Raw genomic sequence first — 21,172 nt, 5'->3', positions numbered from 1 at the left:
TGCTGGACCTCTGTCCTTAATGTGTTGTACTACAAGAGTTTCAGGACAATGCATTATACACATTAAAATGATTTAACATGTCTAATATTTACACTGAAATATTGCAACTCTATTATAAAGCTGACATTAATAGTAAATGAATAATGAATGAATAAATACACTAATGAATGAATAAAAGCAGCAAACAGGGGCAGACGCTGTGGTACAGCAGGTTAGCGCCCTGGCCTGAAGCCCCGCCATTCCATATGGGGGCCAGTTTGAGAACTGGTGCTCCATTTCTCATCCAGCTCTCTGCTATGGCCTGGGAAAGCAGCAGAAAATGGCCCAAGTCTCTGGGACCCTGCACCAGGAAACCCTGGCTCCTTTCTTCAGGTCAGTGCAGCTCTATCCAATGCGGCTAATAGGAAGTGAACTGAACAGATGGAAGACCTCTCTTCCTCTGCCTCTCCTCTCTCTGTGTAAACTCTTTCAAATAAATGAATAAATCTTAGAAAACAGCAAACGTGTAACTCATTTTATTAAAATAAGTATATTACCATGTCCACCAGGTGACAATGAAAACACAGAAATGAAAAGCAATGAAAAGTTTCAAGGAGAGACTTTATCTGAGATCAGTTTGTGTTTGTGAACATGAAACTCAGACTAAGAAATTTATACACAGTATTATTTTTGAAGAAAGGAGGATTGGGACCAGCATGAGGGTGTAGTGGATATAACCACCACTTGTAACTATGACATCCAATGTGGGTGCCAGTTCCTATCCTGGCTGTTCCACTTGGAATGCAGCTCCCTGTTAATGATCCAGAAAAAGCAGTAGAAGATGGCATAAGATGCTGACACTCAAATGGACAACTGAAATAATCTTCGTTTGGCAAGAACCAGCACTGGGCCACAGCAGATATCTTCAGCGTCTATCACCAGATGGAAGGTTTTTCCTACTCTCCCTTTCTTTTCTATGAGTTGGTGCTTCAGAACAAATACATTTTAAGAGAAGCATAAAACATTCATAATATGGTTACATTGTGTAATTTTTTTATAACATCACAATGCAAAATTGGTTTTATAAATCTTAGTTTCTAACCATTGAAAACTGCGAGAGACTTAAGAGCTATTCTTCAGAACATCTGTTTCCTTGGAAACTATTCTATCCCTTAATCCTTTCAAAGCATTCTTCTCAGGTCTGAAGAGAATAATGTAGCACTTTGGAACAAAGATGCAGCCCAGGAGCCCTGCACTGGAGCACAAGATGGAGAAGACCTCCACAGCCACCATGACCTTCCCTTTGGTGCTGTGGTAGACAGGCAGGAAGGTCACCCAGACACTGCAAAACACCAGCATGCTGAACGTCAGGAATTTGGCTTCATTGAAGGTGTCAGGCAGATTCCTGGCTAGGAAAGCCACAGTGAAGCTCACCAGGGCCAAGGAACCCAGGTAGCCCAGGACACAGTAGAAGGCAGTGACTGAGCCCTTGTTGCACACCAGGATGATGTGGCCATGCTCAGAGTGTGCATCTGTGTCAATAAAGGGAGGAGAAGTCCCAATCCAGATGGCACAGAGAGCCAGTTGGATCAGGGAGCAGATGGGAATAATGGAGTTAGGTACCCCTGATAGCAGCCAGTGTCTCATTCTTTTCCCTGGGGCAGTGACCTTGAAGGCCAGAAGCACAGTGATAGTTTTGGCCAGGATGGTGGAAACAGCTGCGGTGAATGCCACTCCAAACATGGTCTGCTGGAGGACACAGGTGGTTGTGTTGGGATGACCAATGAACAATAAGGAGCAGAGGAAGCAGAAGGTGAGGGCAATGAGCAGGATATAGCTGAGACAACGATTGTTGGCCTTGACTATGGGAGTGTCTCGGTGCTTCACAAAGATACCAAGAAAAACAACTGCGAGGATAGAAAAGCACAGAGCTGTGCAGACCAGGGTCATCCCCAGGGGATCTTCAAACGACAGAAAGGTCACTTTTTTGTGGAAGCACTGGTCTCGCTCTGTGTTGGCATACTGAAGATCTGGACAGTTCACACATTGGTCCATATCTGGTGAGAAATGTAATAAACATCATCCCAAGTTCAGTTATTCTTGATTCACAAGTACCTTCAAGAATACCCATTGTAGCTAGTTTAGGCAAATAGTCCTTATTTGATGTGAAAGACAGCATATAAGATGACATATAAAATTATTGGCAATTATTTATGTCCATCTTCCTCATGTTAGCCAGTTAATACTTCATCTTCCTCAGTACCTTACATAATGATGAGTACATTCTCTTTTTCTGCTAACGAAGCCATAAGGGCTATTCTCTGAAACTATTCATGGTGCTTTAAAACATACCTTAACCTGTGTTATTTTAACACCACAAATTCCTTCTTCATTGTTTCTTCAGATAGGGAACTGATGATCAAGATGCCAGGGGGTTCCATGTGTGGTGAGGGCTACTCTGCCCTTATACAGGGCATATTCTGCTGCATGCTCACTTGGAACAAGAGCAAGCAGCAGCCTTTGATTGTTAAGTTTTTATTTAATGATTGCATTTTTCATACATTCACCTTTAGGAATATAGGGGTTCTTTTCACTATACCCACCCTCCCACTCCCACACCCATCACACCTCCTTCTTCCTCTTCCTCTACCATCTACTTCTTCATTATGGTTCATTTTTAGTTTGATTTCAAATACAGAGGACCAACTCCATGTTAAGCATAGATTTCAACAGTTGGTATCCACACACACAGACCACATATACAGCACAGTTTAGGAACAAAATTTGCAGTCGATTCTCATAGTACAACTCATTAGGGACAGAGGTCCTACATGGGGACTAAGTACACAGTGACCTCTGTTGTTACTTTAATGATTAACATGTTTATGTATGTATGATGTCAGTGATCACCTGAGGCTCTTGCCATGATCTGCCAAGGCTATGGGAGCCTTTTGTGACCAGAGACTCCGTCAGTATTTGGACAGGGCCATACGCAAAGTGGTTGCTCTCTCCTCACTTCAGAGAAGAGTACATCCCTTTTTGATGACCTTTTCTTTCAACAGAGGTCTCACAGAGATCCTCCATGTAGTCTATTTTTTACTGCAGAGTCATGGCTTTCCATGCCTGAAATGAGCCCTTCTTTTAATGGTGTTATTCCCTCTGTACTCTCATGGCCTATTCAACCACCCAATGGTTGCAGTCTTTGTTTTAGTGAGTATTCATTTATTCATAATTTACATGAAAGTCAGAGTTTCAGAAGGAGGAGGAGAAGCAGAATGGAGAGAGAGGGAAAGAAGGAGAGGAGGACAGGGAGAAAGAGACAGGGAGAAAGGGAAAGAGGTAAAAAGAGGACGGGAATGATCTTCCCCCAGTGATTCACACCCCAAAAGACATTAATAGCTGGACCTCATCTGTTTTGAAGCCAGTAACTGGGAGCTTCTTCTGGGCTTCCTGTATTGGTGTGAGCTCTGAAACTTGGGCCATCTTCTGCTGCTTTCCCAAGCATCAGGAGAGAGCTGCATTAGAAGTGAAGCAGCTGGGACTGAAACTGCTGACCAACTGGGATGCTAGAATCCCAGCCAGAGGCTTAACCTACTATACCACAGCACCGGCCCCAGGTTCCCACTCTTAAAATCATGGACTGGAAGATATACTTTGTGAATTTGGGTTGCACAGAAATCACCTAGTGATCTCACTAAAACATATCTCTTTAAGGTAGAATCTGGATTATGTCATGATAGGGGAAAGCACTGATTGACAAACCACCATTAGAAGGCAAATGGTCAGGTTCTAGAGAGACACAGAACAGCTGTACACTTGATACCAGCTGGATTAGCTTTCACCCTTGACTGTTTTCATCAAAGAACACACTAGGATGCTGCCTGTAATCAGAGTCAGTCTGTAGACCAGCTTGAAACTTACTCCATATTTCCACTTTCCTGTCTTTTTATCTTTGAACATGAATTTTCTCTGCAGCTCTATCTGTACCCTCCTATTTTCAAAATATTGCTCCATTGATGACTGATGTCTCAACTTGCAGATTTCTTCCAATATTTAGTTAGTCTTACCTTTGTATATTTCATACTTTTGAGACATTACAAGTGCCATCTTTTGGAGCTTTGGTTTCCAGAATTGGTAAGGAAAAGTAACTCCTTTGTACAATTTTGTACACCAGCACTACTTAATTCAATTATCAATTCACTGATTTCATTACACCATCCCAATATCACTTTAAATGATGCCACTTTTATATCTTCCTTTTTAGTAAGTTGAATGTCATTCTTTTTTGAAAATATGCATGGAGCCAAACCTCCTGTGTAATTTTCTGTAGAAGTTGCGTTCTTTCGTCAACTTTGTATCCAATCTTCAGCCATAATTTCCATGTTTTGTAGCATTCTAAAATACTCTTTAGGATTGAAAGCTAATCCTTCTTTTTGTCATGTTTCAGTGGTTTTGTTCTTTGTTTACAATTCATAGATCACTTAGATTTTATTACCTATTTTTCTTCAGTTATGCTAATTAATATTACAATTTTCATGTACTATAAACTGAATTAGATTTTATGAAACTCTTTGGGCATGATGTAGCCTATTTAAAAAATACTGTTAGTTTTACATTGTTTGAGATTTCAAATGTATGAATTTATTTCAACAACAGTGTCTTACAATTTCATTTTGCTGAAATATCTGGCAGTATTTGATCATCAACTTGAGATGTTCCCATAGAAGAAACAGAATTTTTCCATTTTTCCTGTTCTCCATAGGAGTTGAGAAAGGAGTTCATCTGAAAATTGTTTATCATAACTCAAGTATTGGGAATTATTTTAATAACTGTGAGGATATTTGGATTTTTCAAATATTGCTCAACATATTTCATAATATTTCTATCTGAGAATATCTGAATTTATTTTATATTTTTCAATGTATCAGAATTAAATGATTAATAAGCTCTAATATTAGTATTTTTACATCTAAATAGACCCCTTCAGTGCTCTCTGTGTATACACACACACACACACACACAGATAGAGTAATCTTACTGTTCACACTGTTCCATCTTGCTGAGGTTCATAAATCTTGTTTATGATCACCAACTTTAAATTCTTCCAATTTTTACTTACTTCAATTTCCTTATAATGTCCACATTTTACCTTTAAGGGCTTGTGCTGAACTTGCAGTCATTGACCTACCTTGGTATGCATACTTATTTTTTTAAAGACAGAGTTACAGAGGGAGGTAGAGACAGAGTGAGGTCTTCCATCTACTGGTTCACTCCTCAGATGGCTGCAGCAGCCAGAGCTGTGCTGATCTGAAGACAGCTTCAGAGTCTCTCATGTGTGTGTATTGGCCCAAGGACTTGGGCCATCTTCTACTGCTATCCCAGCCACAGCAGAGAACTGGATCAGAAGATGAGCAGTTGGGACTAGAACCGGCGCCCATATGGGGTGCTGGTGCTTCAGGCCAGGGCTTAAACCCACTGTGCCACAGTGCCAGGTCCACTATGCATACTTATTACCGTGTATGTCAGCTTGAGTTCTTTTGATATGAATTTTATAAATGTGTGTACATATGTAAGCATAAGAAGGTTCTTAAAGATTTATATTTTGAGCAGCAATGACTTTTGTCAAAGGCTAAGATTAGCCCCATTTATGATATTTGCTGAGTATTATCCCCAGGATGAGATACTCTATGATTTCTAAGACAGTTTTTCATATAACACACAGTTTGTTTAGAGTTGTGCTTTCTCACTCCAAGCATGGTGCACTTGAATTTGGTGAAAGTATTTTTACCTATACATGCACAAGGAACTCAGATATGAGTTTTCCTATACTGAATTAGCACATACACCACACTACTCCCATGGACTGTACTCTGGTGCCAGAACCTTACATTATCAACAATAGGTTTCAAAAAATTAGAATGATACTAAATATATGGTACAAATAACTATTCATACAACAGAAGCAAAAACTGGAAAATCTTTATGATACATGTGATAGCATAGTTCTGATTCATGCAATAAATCTTAGAAATGCCACACTGTTTTATGGGGTGAATATTCTCCAATCTTGGTTTCTATTCATTTTTTACCATAGGTATATCAGCCTGAACTCCAACATGGTCAGCATTCCAGAGACATTCAGTCTTTTGTATGCTTTCCTAAATAATACAGAATGTATTGCGGAAAGTTTTATTCTTGTGTGGATTATTATTGATTGTAAGGGTTAATTGCTACCTGAGGGGGGAAAGACTGTTCTCAGCAGTCATATTCCACAGATTTTCTTTCCATGGATCAGTTGATAATTTAAGAAACAGGTGGCAACTTCTCCAAGAGGCAGGCACCGACTTACCTGTCTGATTGGAAATCTCATTCCCAGGACAAGGTGTGCAATCAAAACAACAGGCAGGCTTTCCCTCCAGAGGGGTTTTCCTGAATCCAGGGCTGCAACTCACACTGCATACTGAGTGTGGAATCTGAGCGAAAATCAGATGAGTGTTGGTCGTAATTCAGACTATTACATAAGTTCCAAGTAGAGGGTTTTCAAGTCCTGCAAACCTGTTCACTGAAACTGTAAACATCTGTTTCTGACACAATGACAACATTCTATTTGATTTTCTTAAATAGATTCAAAAGATTTGCACGAACAAATGTGTGTACTGTCCTTCCTCAGACACTAAAAACATAAGAAAGTATTTGGATTGGAAGTGGAGTGGTTTAATGTCTCTAAGTGTCTTTCTAATAAGCCATACTGCACATACTCCCTTAGCAGTTGGGGGGTAACAATGTGTCATGTGAAACTTATGATCAGTCCTACTTACCTCTGTAATTCCTGTGGCCCACTCTATCAAATTCTCAGAGAGAGACAACTGTTCACTCTGTGAAACGTATGGGGAAAACCGTCCTACTTTAACCTTACGTCCAAAACCATATGGAAAATTCCAAAAGTTGAGAATGTCATATTCAGCTTCCAAATTTCTCTTCTGATTCAAATTTACTAGGTCACCAGCTGGATTGGTAAATTGGATATTCTTCAGAAATGGGTGCAACTGAAAAAATGCATCATATTCTCATGAAGACTGCCCAAGTAATAACACATGAAACCCAGGTTAGAGAAAACCTCTCTTTGTCTGTAATCACAAATAAACAATTGAACCTGTTTAGGGCCACCCAATGAATTGAAGTAAAAAAAAAAAAAAAAAAAAAAAAAAAACCTGATGAGAACTACATCAAGGTAAGTATGATTTCACTCATTTTTCTACAAAAACAAGGGGAATCAAAAATATCTAGCTGTGAGTTTCAGACTATTTCCTTTTTTTTTTTTTTGACAGGCAGAGTGGACAGTGAGAGAGAGAGGGACAGAGAGAAAGGTCTTCCTTTGCCGATGGTTCACCATCCAATGGCCACCGTGGCTGGCACGCTGCTGCTGGTGCACTGCGCTGATCTGAAGGCAGGAGCCAGGTACTTGTCCTGGTCTCCCATGGGGTGCAGGGCCCAAGCACTTGGGCCATCCTCCACTGCACTCCCTGGCCACAGCAGAGAGCTGGCCTGGAAGAAGGGCAATCGGGACAGAATCCGGTGCCCTGACCGGGACTAGAACCTGGTGTGCTGGCACCACAAGGTGGAAGATTAGCCTACTGAGCTGCAGCACTGGCCAGATTCAGACCATTTCCAATAGTACATTCCAAGCTGCCAATACTCATTTTCTCAGTGTACCTAGGAGAACTAGCTGTGATAAAGTTACTAGAATAAAGAACTGTGCAAATTATATGAGATTCCTTATGTTCATTGTAGATGAACATCCTCAGTGACATTTGAACCTGAAAATAATTACTGTACTGCTGAAGTTGAAAATGGAATAACACAGTCTAGGTATTTCACATGTCAAAATTAAATTGACAAAATTGGAGAGTATTTTAAGTCACAGCATTGATGCTTATCCAAATTACCTTCCCACTTTTCCTTGGAGCCCTTTTGCTAATGACAAATTACAGGCAGAGGCTCATTTTTATCTTCTGTTTTGCAGAAAGGTTCCCAAGCTACTTGGATTGAACACCTGCAGAAGCTCTTAAGGGGATCACTTCAGGAGTACCTGTCAACAATGGAAACCAAGTTACCTGCCAGGGAGAAAATGCCACCTTTGCCCCATTGTTCACTGGCTGCATTTCTACCTCTTGTAGAAGCATCTCATGTATACTATGGGCCACAGCATATACAGCATTGTATATGTTGTAACTCCCATCACTCATGGTCATATCAAAATGATGCGGAGGCAATGATTCCAAGGAGGCATTCAGTGGACAGTTCTGCAAAGTTTTACAGGATGTCCCAGTAACTGAGCAATTAAAAGCCAGCGACCAGAATCTGGAGAGGTAAGAGTCTTCTGGGTACTTGGAAGGGTTAGCTGTCCGAAGAAAGTTTTTGAAACCAGAGATCTCACTATGGTGGTCTGAAAAAATGAGGGTCCCATGGAATGAGTGGAACAGGAAAGGTACCTCAGAACTGGCAAAATCCCATTGTGAGGTGGTGACCCAGACTTTCCACATCATTAACTCCCTCCATGAATGAAAGCTGGTGCCTATGAGTGACTCAGTGACACAGAAAAGAATCACCACATTTGCTGATGATTTTAGGATCTGTATATGAAACATACTTTGGAATGAAGAAAGTGCCTCTACAGTGGCTGGGATCAATTCCACAAAGTCTACACAGATGCCATTCTTCTGCAACTCTACTTTCAAATCAGTCATAAACTTAATACCTTTTGGGAGGTCTGAGATGGCCAAACCCACCCAGGTCCACCCAAAGTGGAGCATCAAGGAGACCATGCCATGGGCCAGAGAAGTGTCTTTGGGTGCCATCTGATAGAGGGAAGGGAACTGACCACTGTCACTCAGAAGAGGTTCAAAAGGCCCAAGAGTCAGCTAAGGGAAAAGGCAAGAAATCTGTGTAAGGTTATTGTTGTAGTGTAAAATATTATTCCTGAAAAAATTTAAGCAGATAATGGAAATGTCAGATTTTAGAATATTTCATTTTTCTCATCTCCCACTACATGAGATCTTCCTAGTTCATGAATCATTAGACTCACAGGTTGAGAAAAACATTTCTCCTTTTCACTCACCCACACCGCTGCTTCAGAAGAAATGTAGCTAATCCACAAAAGCTCTGTGCGCATTCTCTTTAGATCACATACTGTGTCAAATGTATAAGGTCTCTGTCACTTTAATTTTTGGTTCTAAGTAAGGCACCTAAGATGATGTACTTTATCCCACTTTTTCACTACACACTCACCTGTGGAATTTTGTAGAGTTCCAGCAGTGTCCCCATTTGGACAGCAATGCTGCTTTCTGATATTACAGCAACAGACTTGCTCTGTTTCCTACATGTGTAATTAGGAATGTGCTTTTCCAGTCCCGCAAGCCAAATGAAGGGGTTCTCCATCACAGTCATATGACTGTGCATGACATTGTAGAGACCAAATCCCAAGGTCATGTTGGGTAAAAGATAGGGGTTTTTGTTGATCTCCTCAATAGCGAAAACCAAGGCCAGAACATACTGGTAGTTTTTGGACTGAAACCTGCATGAAATGCACAAGGATCTTTAAGGGAAAAGCCTCCAATCCAGATTATCTTCAATTCTGTGATTACTGTGAGAGATGGACTGGTCATGGCCAAAATTCATATGTTCTAATCCGTATGTGCAGATTTGCTGAGTACAGAGTGTGAACTGTTGTATTTGCAGGACACATGTCCTCACCAGAACCAAAGCTGCTACCAACTTTTACTGGTTTCCAAGCCTAAATGATTCTGAAAAATTAGATCTGCTTTTACATCATAATGTCTTGGGCATGTTATCACATGGTTGTCCATGTAGCCAAAGAGCATGATCTTATTTTTGGATGCAAACCTCATCAATTTTAATCATCGCTGGCAACAGCTACCTCTTCTAAGTTTTTATATTTGATATCTAAAGTAAATACTACAACAGGCTCTGGAATGCCCTCTCTAAAGTTCATGCACACCTAGGAGTACACTCCAGTTGTCAAAGAAAGCATGACAAGGAAACGCGTATCATCTTTAGCACTGCCTCTAAATGTTTCCTACATCCACAAACTACAATGATTCTTCATCTTACCACATCATTAAGTGCTTCTTGAAATAGCAGTCATACGATCATAAGGTTGCAGGTTGTAAAGGGAAAAGAGAGTAACTCAATTGAAGGCTATGTGTTCAAAAAGAGGGATGATGTCACAGTACTGAGAATGGTAGATAGGAGTCTGTAATTGATCCTGAAAAATCTCTTCCCCATCATACTTACCCATCAACCAGCATCACAAGTCAAGAAAATAAAATCGAATTCAGAGATTGAAAGAAGGGAAATAGTGAAAAGGGAGGAGTACTTTAGAGAAGCTGGAAACACTCCCTGGCTGAACATGAATCACTGGGCTATGAGGCACCTGATGCTTTACAATTAAGCCAGTCATGCATTTAGAACACTAAACATATGTGAAAGTAAATCATTATGAGTAGTATCAGTATTTACTCCAAACCGGCCTTCTTCACTCACGTTTTCCTACAATATTGAATATAAATAGCCTTACATGTGAAGGAAATGATGCATTTCTACTTTTCATTATGAGTGATATCAGTATTTACTGCAAACAGGCCTTCTTCACTCAACTTTTCCTACAATATTGAATATAAATAGCCTTCCATGCAAAGAAAATGATGCATTTCTACTTTCTAGGATCTGACATTTCACAAAAAATGCAAATGAGGAGCCCCTTGTATTTATTTCTGATGTCCTGTGTGTTAATTCCTTATGAATAGACCAGGCCACAAACACTGCTTGTTAAGGGTCACTGTGTGCTCCAGAGGAAGTGACCGTTTTTCAGTTCTTGGTCCTTGCTGTAACATAATATGGATATATGTACGCATATTATATATGTATTCTCTCTATATATCTATACATAGGTATACTATAACCATGCACACAGTAGCTATATATATAGTTTTTTATGTATATATAATTTGCATACATATTTGCTATCCAAATATGTCATTCATACTTTGTAGAATGAGGAAATTTGAAAATCATTATTATGAATCAAATAAAATTCAGTTTTGTATTTCATATATCTGTTTCTCTCCTCATTACTATGACACTTCCATTGTTCCGCATCCTCTCATTTCTTTCTCCAGCTGCTGCCTTGTACCAAAATGTCTAGATGGCCCTTTGACACACTGGAATTTGTAAGAGTTTATCTCTTTTATGCTGTGCTCTTTATCTCTAAAAACAGTTTATCAGTAACTGTTGTATATTCTAAAGTTAGTGAAGCTAACATTGGAAGGTATAACACCTACAGTTAAGTATTTCTTGTTTTTCCAAGTATCATCAACACAGATATTTTTCCTGGGTTTATTAAGATTTGATTACGATCACCAGTTTGCATGGCATACATCTTGGAGAAACTTGGGCTCTATTCATAGCCTCTTTTCCTACTACTGGAAAGTCACTATTTCCTCATCTCCATCATTAAGGGTACACTTAAATGATGTGCTGCATGCATAACCATGGGGAATACTACTACTAATGAATAAATATTTCATGAATTGGACCCCATGGACACATATTAAGTTAGGTAAATTTATAAAAATCAATGTGAAGTGAGTAATATTGCTACACCAAGCTAGTATCCATTAGATTTTTTTCTGCAGAGATATTTGGACAAATGCCTAAAATACTGAATCAGTTTCATCACCTTGGTGGCAACAACTATACTTCTCAAATCCATTTGCTTTAATGATACTGAAATGATCTATGTCCTAATAGCTACCTTCTACCAAAGTTCTATGCAGAGGCAACCTACTTCCTGTAGCCTTACAGTAGAAAACAATTAGAAAATTGGCACCCTCATAAACAGGTTTGAAGAAAACAATTCCGCTGTCCTACAAGATACTATATTCTGCATGCATGAAATTTATATATTCTATATATGTATATGAAATATTTATATTTAGTTATAAATAAAGGATCTTCAAGAGGGGCAAAAACAGAATAATCCCCCTTAAGAAATCTATTTTGCCGAGAAAAGGCAGAATCAGGGAAACACTATAAATGTAGTAAATTACAACCATTGAAATTCTTATGGGTATATTCATCAGTAAAATATAATTATTATATTTGTGCAAAGCTGTTGCCCTGAGATTACTTTTACATAGAAAAAAATTTTGAATCTTTTCTCCTTTACAACTGTAGAAGAAATGAAGTGTTCTCATGGCCCCAAATCTAGTACGTAGCAGAAAAGAGTGTGAGCACATGTGGAAGAGCTCATGTAATTCAGTTCATTCATTTCAGTGCATGGGTTCTGTAAGAATCTACTACTGAGGCACAATAGTCCCCTGAGCTGATGAAAGTGGACAGGGAAGGATAGGAGGATACTGACCAGACTCTGGTTCCCCCTCTGATGAGACAACATTTCCCTGAGCCATCCACGGTGCCAGGCAGAAAGAAATGTCTTCCTCATGCCCCAAATCAATTACCAGCAGTTTTTAGGAGGGACAGAAGATGGACATGGCAGGGATACAGAACATATTTGCCTATCCATTTGCAGACCCAATAACAAGTAGCTAATATGTAAATAAATGGAAAATGGTTATGGCAAGGAGAACTTACCATCTGAATCTGCGATATTTGATGAAACTTCTCTCGATTCTGGGAACATCATATGTGTAAATGTGCAAAAAAGCAGTGATCTCAATATCTCCATCCTTGTAAAAACTCTGTTCCATCTGGGAATAGCAGTCGTGACCATCCTGACATGTCACAAGGAGATACAGCTGCAGAAAGAGCAAGAGAAAAATCAAAGAAAACATCTGTGAAAAACCCTATGAGACAAGAGCAGTGGAACATGCAGGGTCATGCAGGTGGATACATAGTGTGTGTGTGTGTGTGTGTGTGTGTGTGACTGCTTGAAACAAGTCACTTTAATACTGCTCCATCTGACCTCTTTCCACCAGCTGTCCACTCGTCCATGGGGGAATCTGATACTTTTCTGCCCCGAGGCTCTGTAGTTCAGGTCTTCTGTCCTGGTGAAAAACACGAGTAGAAAAACATGTTTGTGAATCATCCTCTTCACCTAGGTGCCAGGATTTCCTCCAAGTCCATGGAGACAAAGATTCAAGGAAGAAACCCCTGATAGTTACATTTGTTGCAAGGGTTTGTAAATAAACCACTCCATGAACTTTTGAAAATTATGTACCAGGATTGCATCAGAGGGCATGAAGGGAGGCATCAGGTGAGGCTTTCAGTAAGCTTTCAGACCAGAAATCTCCAGTATCACACACTACAATGACTCAAAGTGCAACAGGGCAGCCTCCCTCAACCAGTGTTCTGGGCAGCCACAGATCACTTTGATAGCACATAGACCCCAAACCAATCCTGTTTACAAAGATACCCACTAGGACATGTGGTTTTCAATCACTGTGAAACCAGTAATCAGCCTGAATTCAGATATGTCCATTCTGCATTTCTAATCACTTCATCTTTAGTTGTAAAACATAAAAAACTTCCATGTTGCTGTTAACCATGGTAATCCCATGATGATCTGCTTTTGCACCTACAACCTTGGTTGGTGCTCACATGAGAACCTGGGACTATTTGAGTACTTATACCTTTTTTACTCTAAGCAGACAATACCAGCTGGAAGTCACCTCTTTATTCCCACCACCACAAACACCAAGGTCAGGATCATGCCTGCAGACACCTATACTTCTTGAATGCAAGTGACTTTCAGGATGCTTATGTAGGACACCATCAGGGCAGCTAGGTACCATTAAACCTTTGCCAAACCACAGACTGTACAAGACGAGAGTGAACAAAATGGATATCATGTCCTATAGGCAATAATGAGGATCAACACTGACTAATCATTTGTGCTTGTATACCTGTGTGAGGTATTGCCAATAGAATAAATCTAATAAGGGGGGTAAGAAGGGCATATATGTGAACTCTATTTTTCCACTCAAAAGTTTTTTAAACTGAAATTACTGTAAATGTGGTGGCTAATATGTTAAGTAAAACACATTTTTCATTGCTTAGCCACTTCTCTGATGCCATTAGGGAGATTTTGATTAGGGGTACACGCAAAGTGAGATGCAGTATAGGAACAAAATACACAACAGAATTCAGTGACTTGCCTAAAATTGAAAATATAATTTCTTGATGAGTTAAACTTATTACTGGTACATTGATGAAGCTTGTTGTCTATTCAGTTAAACAAGAAACATAAATCTAAATCAGAGAGCAAGCATCCACTGTTCTCTCTAATGTGTAGGAAATAAAAATAGAGTCAATCTTAATGCACTCCATTCACTGAAAATAAATTGGGAATGGAGAGGATGAATTCCATGCAATGAGGAGGCTTCAGAAAATTCATGGAAAATATGTGTTATGAAACAGTTATGGACGAATTTTTTTAAAAATTAGCACCCAGATTTATTCAATATTTTTGCTTAAGTGTTTCTTTTATATTTAACATTTTCATCTTCTATATCCTTAATGCTGCATTTGACATTTTTTATAGTATGTGATGAATGCTTCAATTATAGAACTTCAGACTTAATTCAGGGAAATATATATTCTAATTACATAAACTTATATGGAATCTGAAATCATACATTTATGTCAAGTTGAACTTTAGCAACAACATCATAAAAGTTGATAATATTTTTTCTATTTGAGACTTATAATTTATATTGAAGTCCAATATCATGTAGGTTATTGCAAAGCAATTTCCAAAAATAAAAATACGTGGACATTTGAATGGGTAGGTACAGAGTTCTCTGTGTGTACAGGGAACACACACATGAACTTACACTCATTCTACATCGAGAACACTGTCTCCAATGGACTATCCTGGACTATCTTCTCAGGCTCAATACACTTCAAATCAAAAGTAGAAATTGTCCCTTTTTCCCCACATCCTCGCCAGCATCTGTTGTTGGTAGATTTCTGTATGTGAGCCATTCTAACCGGGGTGAGGTGAAACCTCATTGTGGTTTTGATTTGCATTTCCCTGATTGATAGTGACCTTGAACATTTTTTCATGTGCCTGTTGGCCATTTGAATTTCCTCTTTTGAAAAATATCTATTGAGGTCCTTGGCCCATCTCTTAAGTGGGTTGTTGGTTTTGTTTTTGTGGAGTTTCTTGATCTCTTTGTAGATTCTGGTTATTAACCCTTTATCTGTTACATACTTTGCAAATATTTTTTCCCATTCTGTCGGTTGTCTCTTCACTCTCCTGACTGTTTCTTTTGCAGTACAGAAACTTCTCAATTTGATGCAATCCCAATAGTTGATTTTGGCTTTGACTGCCTGTGCCTCCCGGGTCTTTTCCAGAAATTATTTGCCTGTGCCAATATCTTGAAGGGTTTCTGTTGGTGGGAATGCAAACTGGTCAAGCCACTATGGAAGTCAGTCTGGAGATTCCTCAGAAACCTGAAGATAACCCCACCATTCGACCCAGCCATCCACTCCTTGGAATTTATCCAAAGGAATTTAAATTGGCACCCTAAATGTTTATCGCAGCACAATTCACAATAGCCAAGACCTGGAACCAACCTACATGCCCATCAACGGTAGACTGGATAAAGAAATTATGGGATATGTACTCTTTAGAATACTATACCGCAGTAAGAAACAACGAAATCCAGTCATTTGTCCCCAAAGGGACAAATACCATATGTTCACCCTGATCGGTGACAACTGACTGAACACCAAAAAGGAAACCTGTTGAAGTGAAGTGGACACTATGAGAAACGGTGACTTGATCAGCATAGCCCTGACTGTTAATGAACAACTTAATACATTATGCCTCTTAGTAGTTTTTTTTTGGTCTGTTCTACTTAATATGACTGGTTTAATTCTGTAATTAATACACAGTTATTCTTAAGTGTTGAAAAAAAAGTAGAAATTGCTATAAGTACATGGTAACATTAATGTCATAGCAAGCAGTAAAGGAAACTAAGAAAATTAGGAATGCAGAGGTGAGCTGGCATGTAAGAACTCACTGTATCAATTCTCAGTAACTCCAAATTAGCTATGCTGGTATGCAAAGTCTACAACATGGCATTTTTAACCATTCTGAATTATGTCCCAGACAAAAATCCCCAATTCCTCCAACTTCCAGCCATACTTAATCTGATGCAGCTCCTCTGCATATAACAGAACATGACACTTTGCTAGTGTTGCCATTTCTGGTAATCCATCAGGAATCTGTTTCTACCATCATCCATCTAACCTAGGAATAATACTGCTGATTACTGAAGAGAGACCAAGATGGCTGAATGAGAAGGACATACTGTTATAATCTAGGAGGAGATATAAAAGTAAAAGTGGAAGAAATACATTCTCCTGGGATAGTTAGAGAGAAAACCACAGTGGGAATTCTATGGAAGGAAGAAGAATGCTGTGGATCAGTGTGGAAGGTACAGACATGGAATATGTTCAAGGACACAACAGACAATCCCAGCAGCCAAGAGCCAGAGAAAGCAACAGTGTTGGAGAGGGAGGGGAGATCAGACTGCAGTGCCTGAGCCACTGGTTATGTAATTGGAGGGAGAGATTTCAAGAGTCAACCACCTGAGAGAAAATTGGAGAATATGGCTACATATCCTTCCAGATACATGTTTCCAACATACAAATTAAAAAAACAGAAGGGACAGTACAAATATCATCGAAACTGCATAGAGGAATTGAACATACATTGCTGCACAAATAGAAGAGCCAAAGGCCTTACCAAGGGTGCTAAACATTAGTAAACTTGTAATACTATTCAAAATCACACTGAGATATCACCTCACATCTGCTCGATTGGCTACAATAACTTTTGTTTTAAAGATTTTGTTTGAATGGAAGATTGAGAGAGTGAATGTGAGTGATACAGTCAGAAAGAGAGAGAGAGAAAATATCTTCCATCCCATGGTTCACTCTCCAAATGATCACAACAGCTGGAGCTGAGCTGATCCAAAGATAGGAGCCAGGGGCTTCTTCAGGTCTTCCAAATAGCTGCAAAGGACCAAAGACTTGGGCCATCTTCCACTGCTTTCCCTGGCCATGAAAGGGACTTGGATCCTTAGGGATCTTTGGTAAATGTCTCCAACCATGATTATTATCAACTCCAAACTTAGAACTACTAGAGAAGGAATGTTTTGTGCAAATATGGGGAGGTTGAAATACTGCTCTGTAGCATGATTATAGTTGGTGAGGTCTTTGGGTGGTAATAGCAAATTTTTATGGCTTACCTAGTTGCTTTCTTGCAATTTTCAATATGAGACTGCACGGAGAGTTTGTTACATCTCTCTAACAGGTGAAGACTGTAAGAAGAGGAAAGGAAAACTATCTTTAGTGGAGGCAGGAAACGTGTCCTGGACAAACACCAACCTCATGTATATTGATCCTAGTCTTACCAGCCTCAGCAATTCTGAAAAATAAATTTCTGTTCTTAGGTCAAAAAGTCATGGTATGTTATGACTAACAAAACAAGTAAATTGGGATGAACACTAGTTACTCTCATTTGTGTCAACAGACAGCTCTCCCAAGTCCTTGGATTTTGTATTTGTAGCAAATGCCAGAACAGGCTCTGGAATGTTCTATCTAAATTACATGTTCCACAAGGAAGAGAAACTGATTTTCAAAGGAAAGCAAAATGAATTAAATACAAATCAGTCTTGCTGAATTTTGCACATGTGCCATCATGGAACAAAAATGGTTATTTATATTAGCACATCATTAAATGACTCCTTGAACAGCATCATCATGAACATGACTTTTTGCAAGGTCTTGGGAAAGAATAATTCATCTGAGGGCTATGTGGCTAGCAGAGGCAGGATATCTAAGTGTGGAGAATGGTGGAGTACAAGGCTTGGCATTTATAACTGTTAAGCCTCCTCCTTTTCAAAACTGGGCATCAGCTCCCACCCCAAATCAGGAAACTAATTCAGATTCAAAGCCTGAATGAAGGAGAATCTTAAATGCAGAACATTTAGAAGATGTCAGAATCACTGGGGGGACTTCAAGTACTGTAGATCAAAAGGCACTGCACCTAGTGAAGCTGAATGGCTTCCATCTAGTTTTCTATGGAAATCTGAAAAGTATGTTCATATAAATAATGACTATTGGTAGCAGTTCTAACTGCAAATAGGTCTTATTCTCTGAATCTTAACTCCAGACATGCATGCAGTTTGACTTGCAGGTAAAGAAACACATCGTGCGTTTCTACAGCCACTGACACAAAACTTCCCCAAGGTTAGAACACAGGTGCCCTTTGTGTTTCAAGTGTCCTGAGTATTCAGTCATGATGAACAGTGTATTTCATGTTGACGGCTTATACATGCTCGTATGTTCTGACCAGAAGAGGTATCTTTCAATTGTTGGGCATAGGATTTTATATGTTTCCAACATGACAAATTGTAAACTTGACTTTTCAAGTATCTCTTTATTATCTATGTTGCTTTCTGGGTGAGATAAGTGGAAAATTGCCATTCTAAGCAAAAATATATTTTCTGATCTGTATTTAGTCTTTCTCTTCTCTTCTTTGTCATTCTTCCAGGTTACCTGTAATTGCTCTGTCCCTTTCATTTCCTCCTCCTCCTCTTCTCTATAAAGCTGTATATGATGACTGCCAAAGAGGCTTTATGGGAGTTTGCAAGTGGATACGCTATATCATTCCATCCTTTATCTCTTCAAACAGGTCATCAGTGGTAAGAAGAGATTCTGACACTGGGAAATCTAACAGTTGGGGATTTAGTGGCTAAAGCATTTATTGTAAATTTAATATTCTTTTATTCTGCTGTCATCAACAAACATCTATTTTTCCTTCACGTGTTTAATGAGGTTACTTTATAAGGTGCTTCTTGCATGACTTTTCACTTGTGAGATACCTGTGTCCTTATGACAATCTTTTCCTCCACTTAGGAACCATGAGAGGCTGGTACTGTGGCTCGATAGGCTAATCTTCTGCCTTGCAGTGCCGGCACACCAGGTTCTAGTCCTGGTCTGGGTGCCGGATTATGTCCTGGTTGCCACTCTTCCAATCCTACTCTCTGCTTTGCCCAGGAGTGCAGTGGAGGATGGCCCAAGTGCTTGGGCCCTGCACCCCCATGGGAGACCAGGAGAAGCACCTGGCTCCTGGCTTTGGATCAGCTCGATGCACTGGCTGCAGCATGCTGGCCGTGGAGACCATTGGAAGCTAAAACAATGGCAAAAGGAAGATCTTTCTCTCTGTTTATCTCTCTCTCACTGTCCACTCTGCCCATGAAAAAATTTAAAAAAAAGAACCATGAGAGTTTCTCCTGGTCATGGGATAATCCCATGTTGAGTGAATTCATTTTCCTCTCTTGTCTCAGAGTTTATCTGGGATTCCCACATTAATTTGCCCCAGATGCATAGTGAAATACACATAAATCTTTTCCTTTTAGGATGGCTCTTAGCCTTTGTCTGTTGTTTTGTCTGCAAAAACATTCAACTGTTTGCAATCCATTTCTTTCTTCCTGGGGTTTTCTCATCTAGCAAATTTAGGGAAATAATCCAAATCATACTCTTTGAAAGACCTTGATTTGTGTTAAATGAAGAAGGGAAATCTAAAAACACAAGGAAGTAGAATTGGGCAGAGTCTCCTACTTACCACAGGATTCCTGCCTCTGTCTTCTGATGAGAAAACTGTGTGCACATAGCTGAGGCTCCAGACTTTGGCTGAAGATCAATTTGGGGGCATTCATTGTGGCAGATGTGTGGATCTCTGCAAACTTCAGGTGTCGCTCTTGAGGAGCTGACCTGAGAGATTCCACAAGAAGGAGCCCATAAAACCATCCCCTACCCCTTCAGGTGCATTTACTGCAGTCTTGCAGGCAAGGTCAAATCCATACTCTGCCTCAGGCACCCTCTAGTGCCTGAGGGCGGTATTGACCCTGACTGAAAGGAAGGGAGACATGGGCATAAGAGCAGTAGACAGCTCCAAATCAAGACTGGGTCAACTGAAACATCCAAGTATAATGGAAAGGATCTCCATGGGAACATCAGATGGCTGTGCAGAAATAAACATGTATGTGTACAGGAAGTCTGAAAGACTATTTAGATAGGAGCTGCCTGTGAGCAATGGGATTGTAGTTGGTTTCCTTTTCTCTTTATAAATACTTAGATTCATTTGCATAAGGATACTATTGAACAATAAATGATAACCGGCCAATTTCACATTGAATTTAAAAATGAATGCCAATGTGTTTCCTTTTTAATGAAATAAACAAGCCTATAATAAAACAGACAAGTCATGAAAAGTAAGTCATCATAGAATATACTATTCAGATAATACATAAACATATGATCTAACTATGATTGATAGAAATTATAATCAGATATATTATTGGCACATTAACTCAGGACTTAGTTTTTGCATGCAAAAATGTAGAATTTCAGTTCCAGTGATCTTGCCTTTACAAACACACATACATACACAACAAAATTGTTTTGAAACTCAAGGACTCAGATACCAATTGACTTGGGTATTAGAAGACACACATGCTAATGGCTATTCATACACAATTGAGTATGAATCAGGAAGTATTGCTATGTTCTGAGACAGCCACATAAAGTTATGATACCTCCCACCCAAGTGCTTCTCAGGCTATAGCTGCTGAAGACACTGTTGGAGGGTTTGGGGAGAAAGAAGTAATTCTATGAGGAACTGATGACTCTGCTGGAGATGATGGGGACATTTAATTTAAGATGCCTCAGTTAGGGAAAAGGCTCTCAAAAGGTAGTTGGAATCTGCATGATCTGGTGCTTCACCACTTATCTTTGAGAATAATGGAAACTGGAGCTGGGCAGTGGTGCAGTATGTTAAGTTTCCACCTTGAGTGCACACACTTTATAACCTCTGCTGGAGAGCACTAGGGAGAAAGGTACCCTAATCCACAGTTGGTGGGGATGTCAAATGATGCAGCACTGTGGAATACAGTATGGAAATGTCTGTGAAAGAAAACAGATTTGCCATATGACCCAGTCAGCTGACTCCTAGGAATTTACCCGAACAAAATGAAATCAGCATGAAAAGGGGTCATCTGTACCCCCATGTTCATTGAAGATCAATTCAAAATAGCTAAGTATGCAATCAACCCAGATACCCATCAACTGATGACTG

The 21,172-nt window shown here is 39.5% G+C and overlaps 1 protein-coding gene across 1 annotated transcript in view; it reads right to left on the bottom strand.

Annotated features, from left to right (window-relative positions):
* Nucleotides 1–1,101: 1,101 nt before the first annotated feature.
* LOC138847791 (vomeronasal type-2 receptor 116-like) overlaps nucleotides 1,102–21,172 on the bottom strand; it is a 40,495-nt gene continuing 20,424 nt past the window's right edge. Inside the window, exons 2-7 of the mRNA XM_089316337.1 lie at nucleotides 12,652–12,815; nucleotides 9,268–9,553; nucleotides 8,094–8,900; nucleotides 6,798–7,025; nucleotides 6,329–6,452; nucleotides 1,102–2,036 (exon numbers count right to left, since the gene is read on the bottom strand). Coding sequence (XP_089172463.1) covers nucleotides 1,102–2,036; nucleotides 6,329–6,452; nucleotides 6,798–7,025; nucleotides 8,094–8,900; nucleotides 9,268–9,553; nucleotides 12,652–12,815 — 2,544 coding nt within the window. The remainder of the gene's footprint in view (nucleotides 2,037–6,328; nucleotides 6,453–6,797; nucleotides 7,026–8,093; nucleotides 8,901–9,267; nucleotides 9,554–12,651; nucleotides 12,816–21,172) is intronic.

The sequence above is a fragment of the Oryctolagus cuniculus genome, chromosome 16 (assembly GCF_051225735.1).
Source record: "Oryctolagus cuniculus isolate XC-2025 breed Fujian yellow rabbit chromosome 16, ASM5122573v1, whole genome shotgun sequence".
Taxonomy (NCBI): Eukaryota; Metazoa; Chordata; class Mammalia; order Lagomorpha; family Leporidae; genus Oryctolagus; species Oryctolagus cuniculus.
The sequence above is the reverse complement of the archived record's forward strand: the minus strand, read 5'-3'. Positions and strand labels throughout refer to the sequence as shown.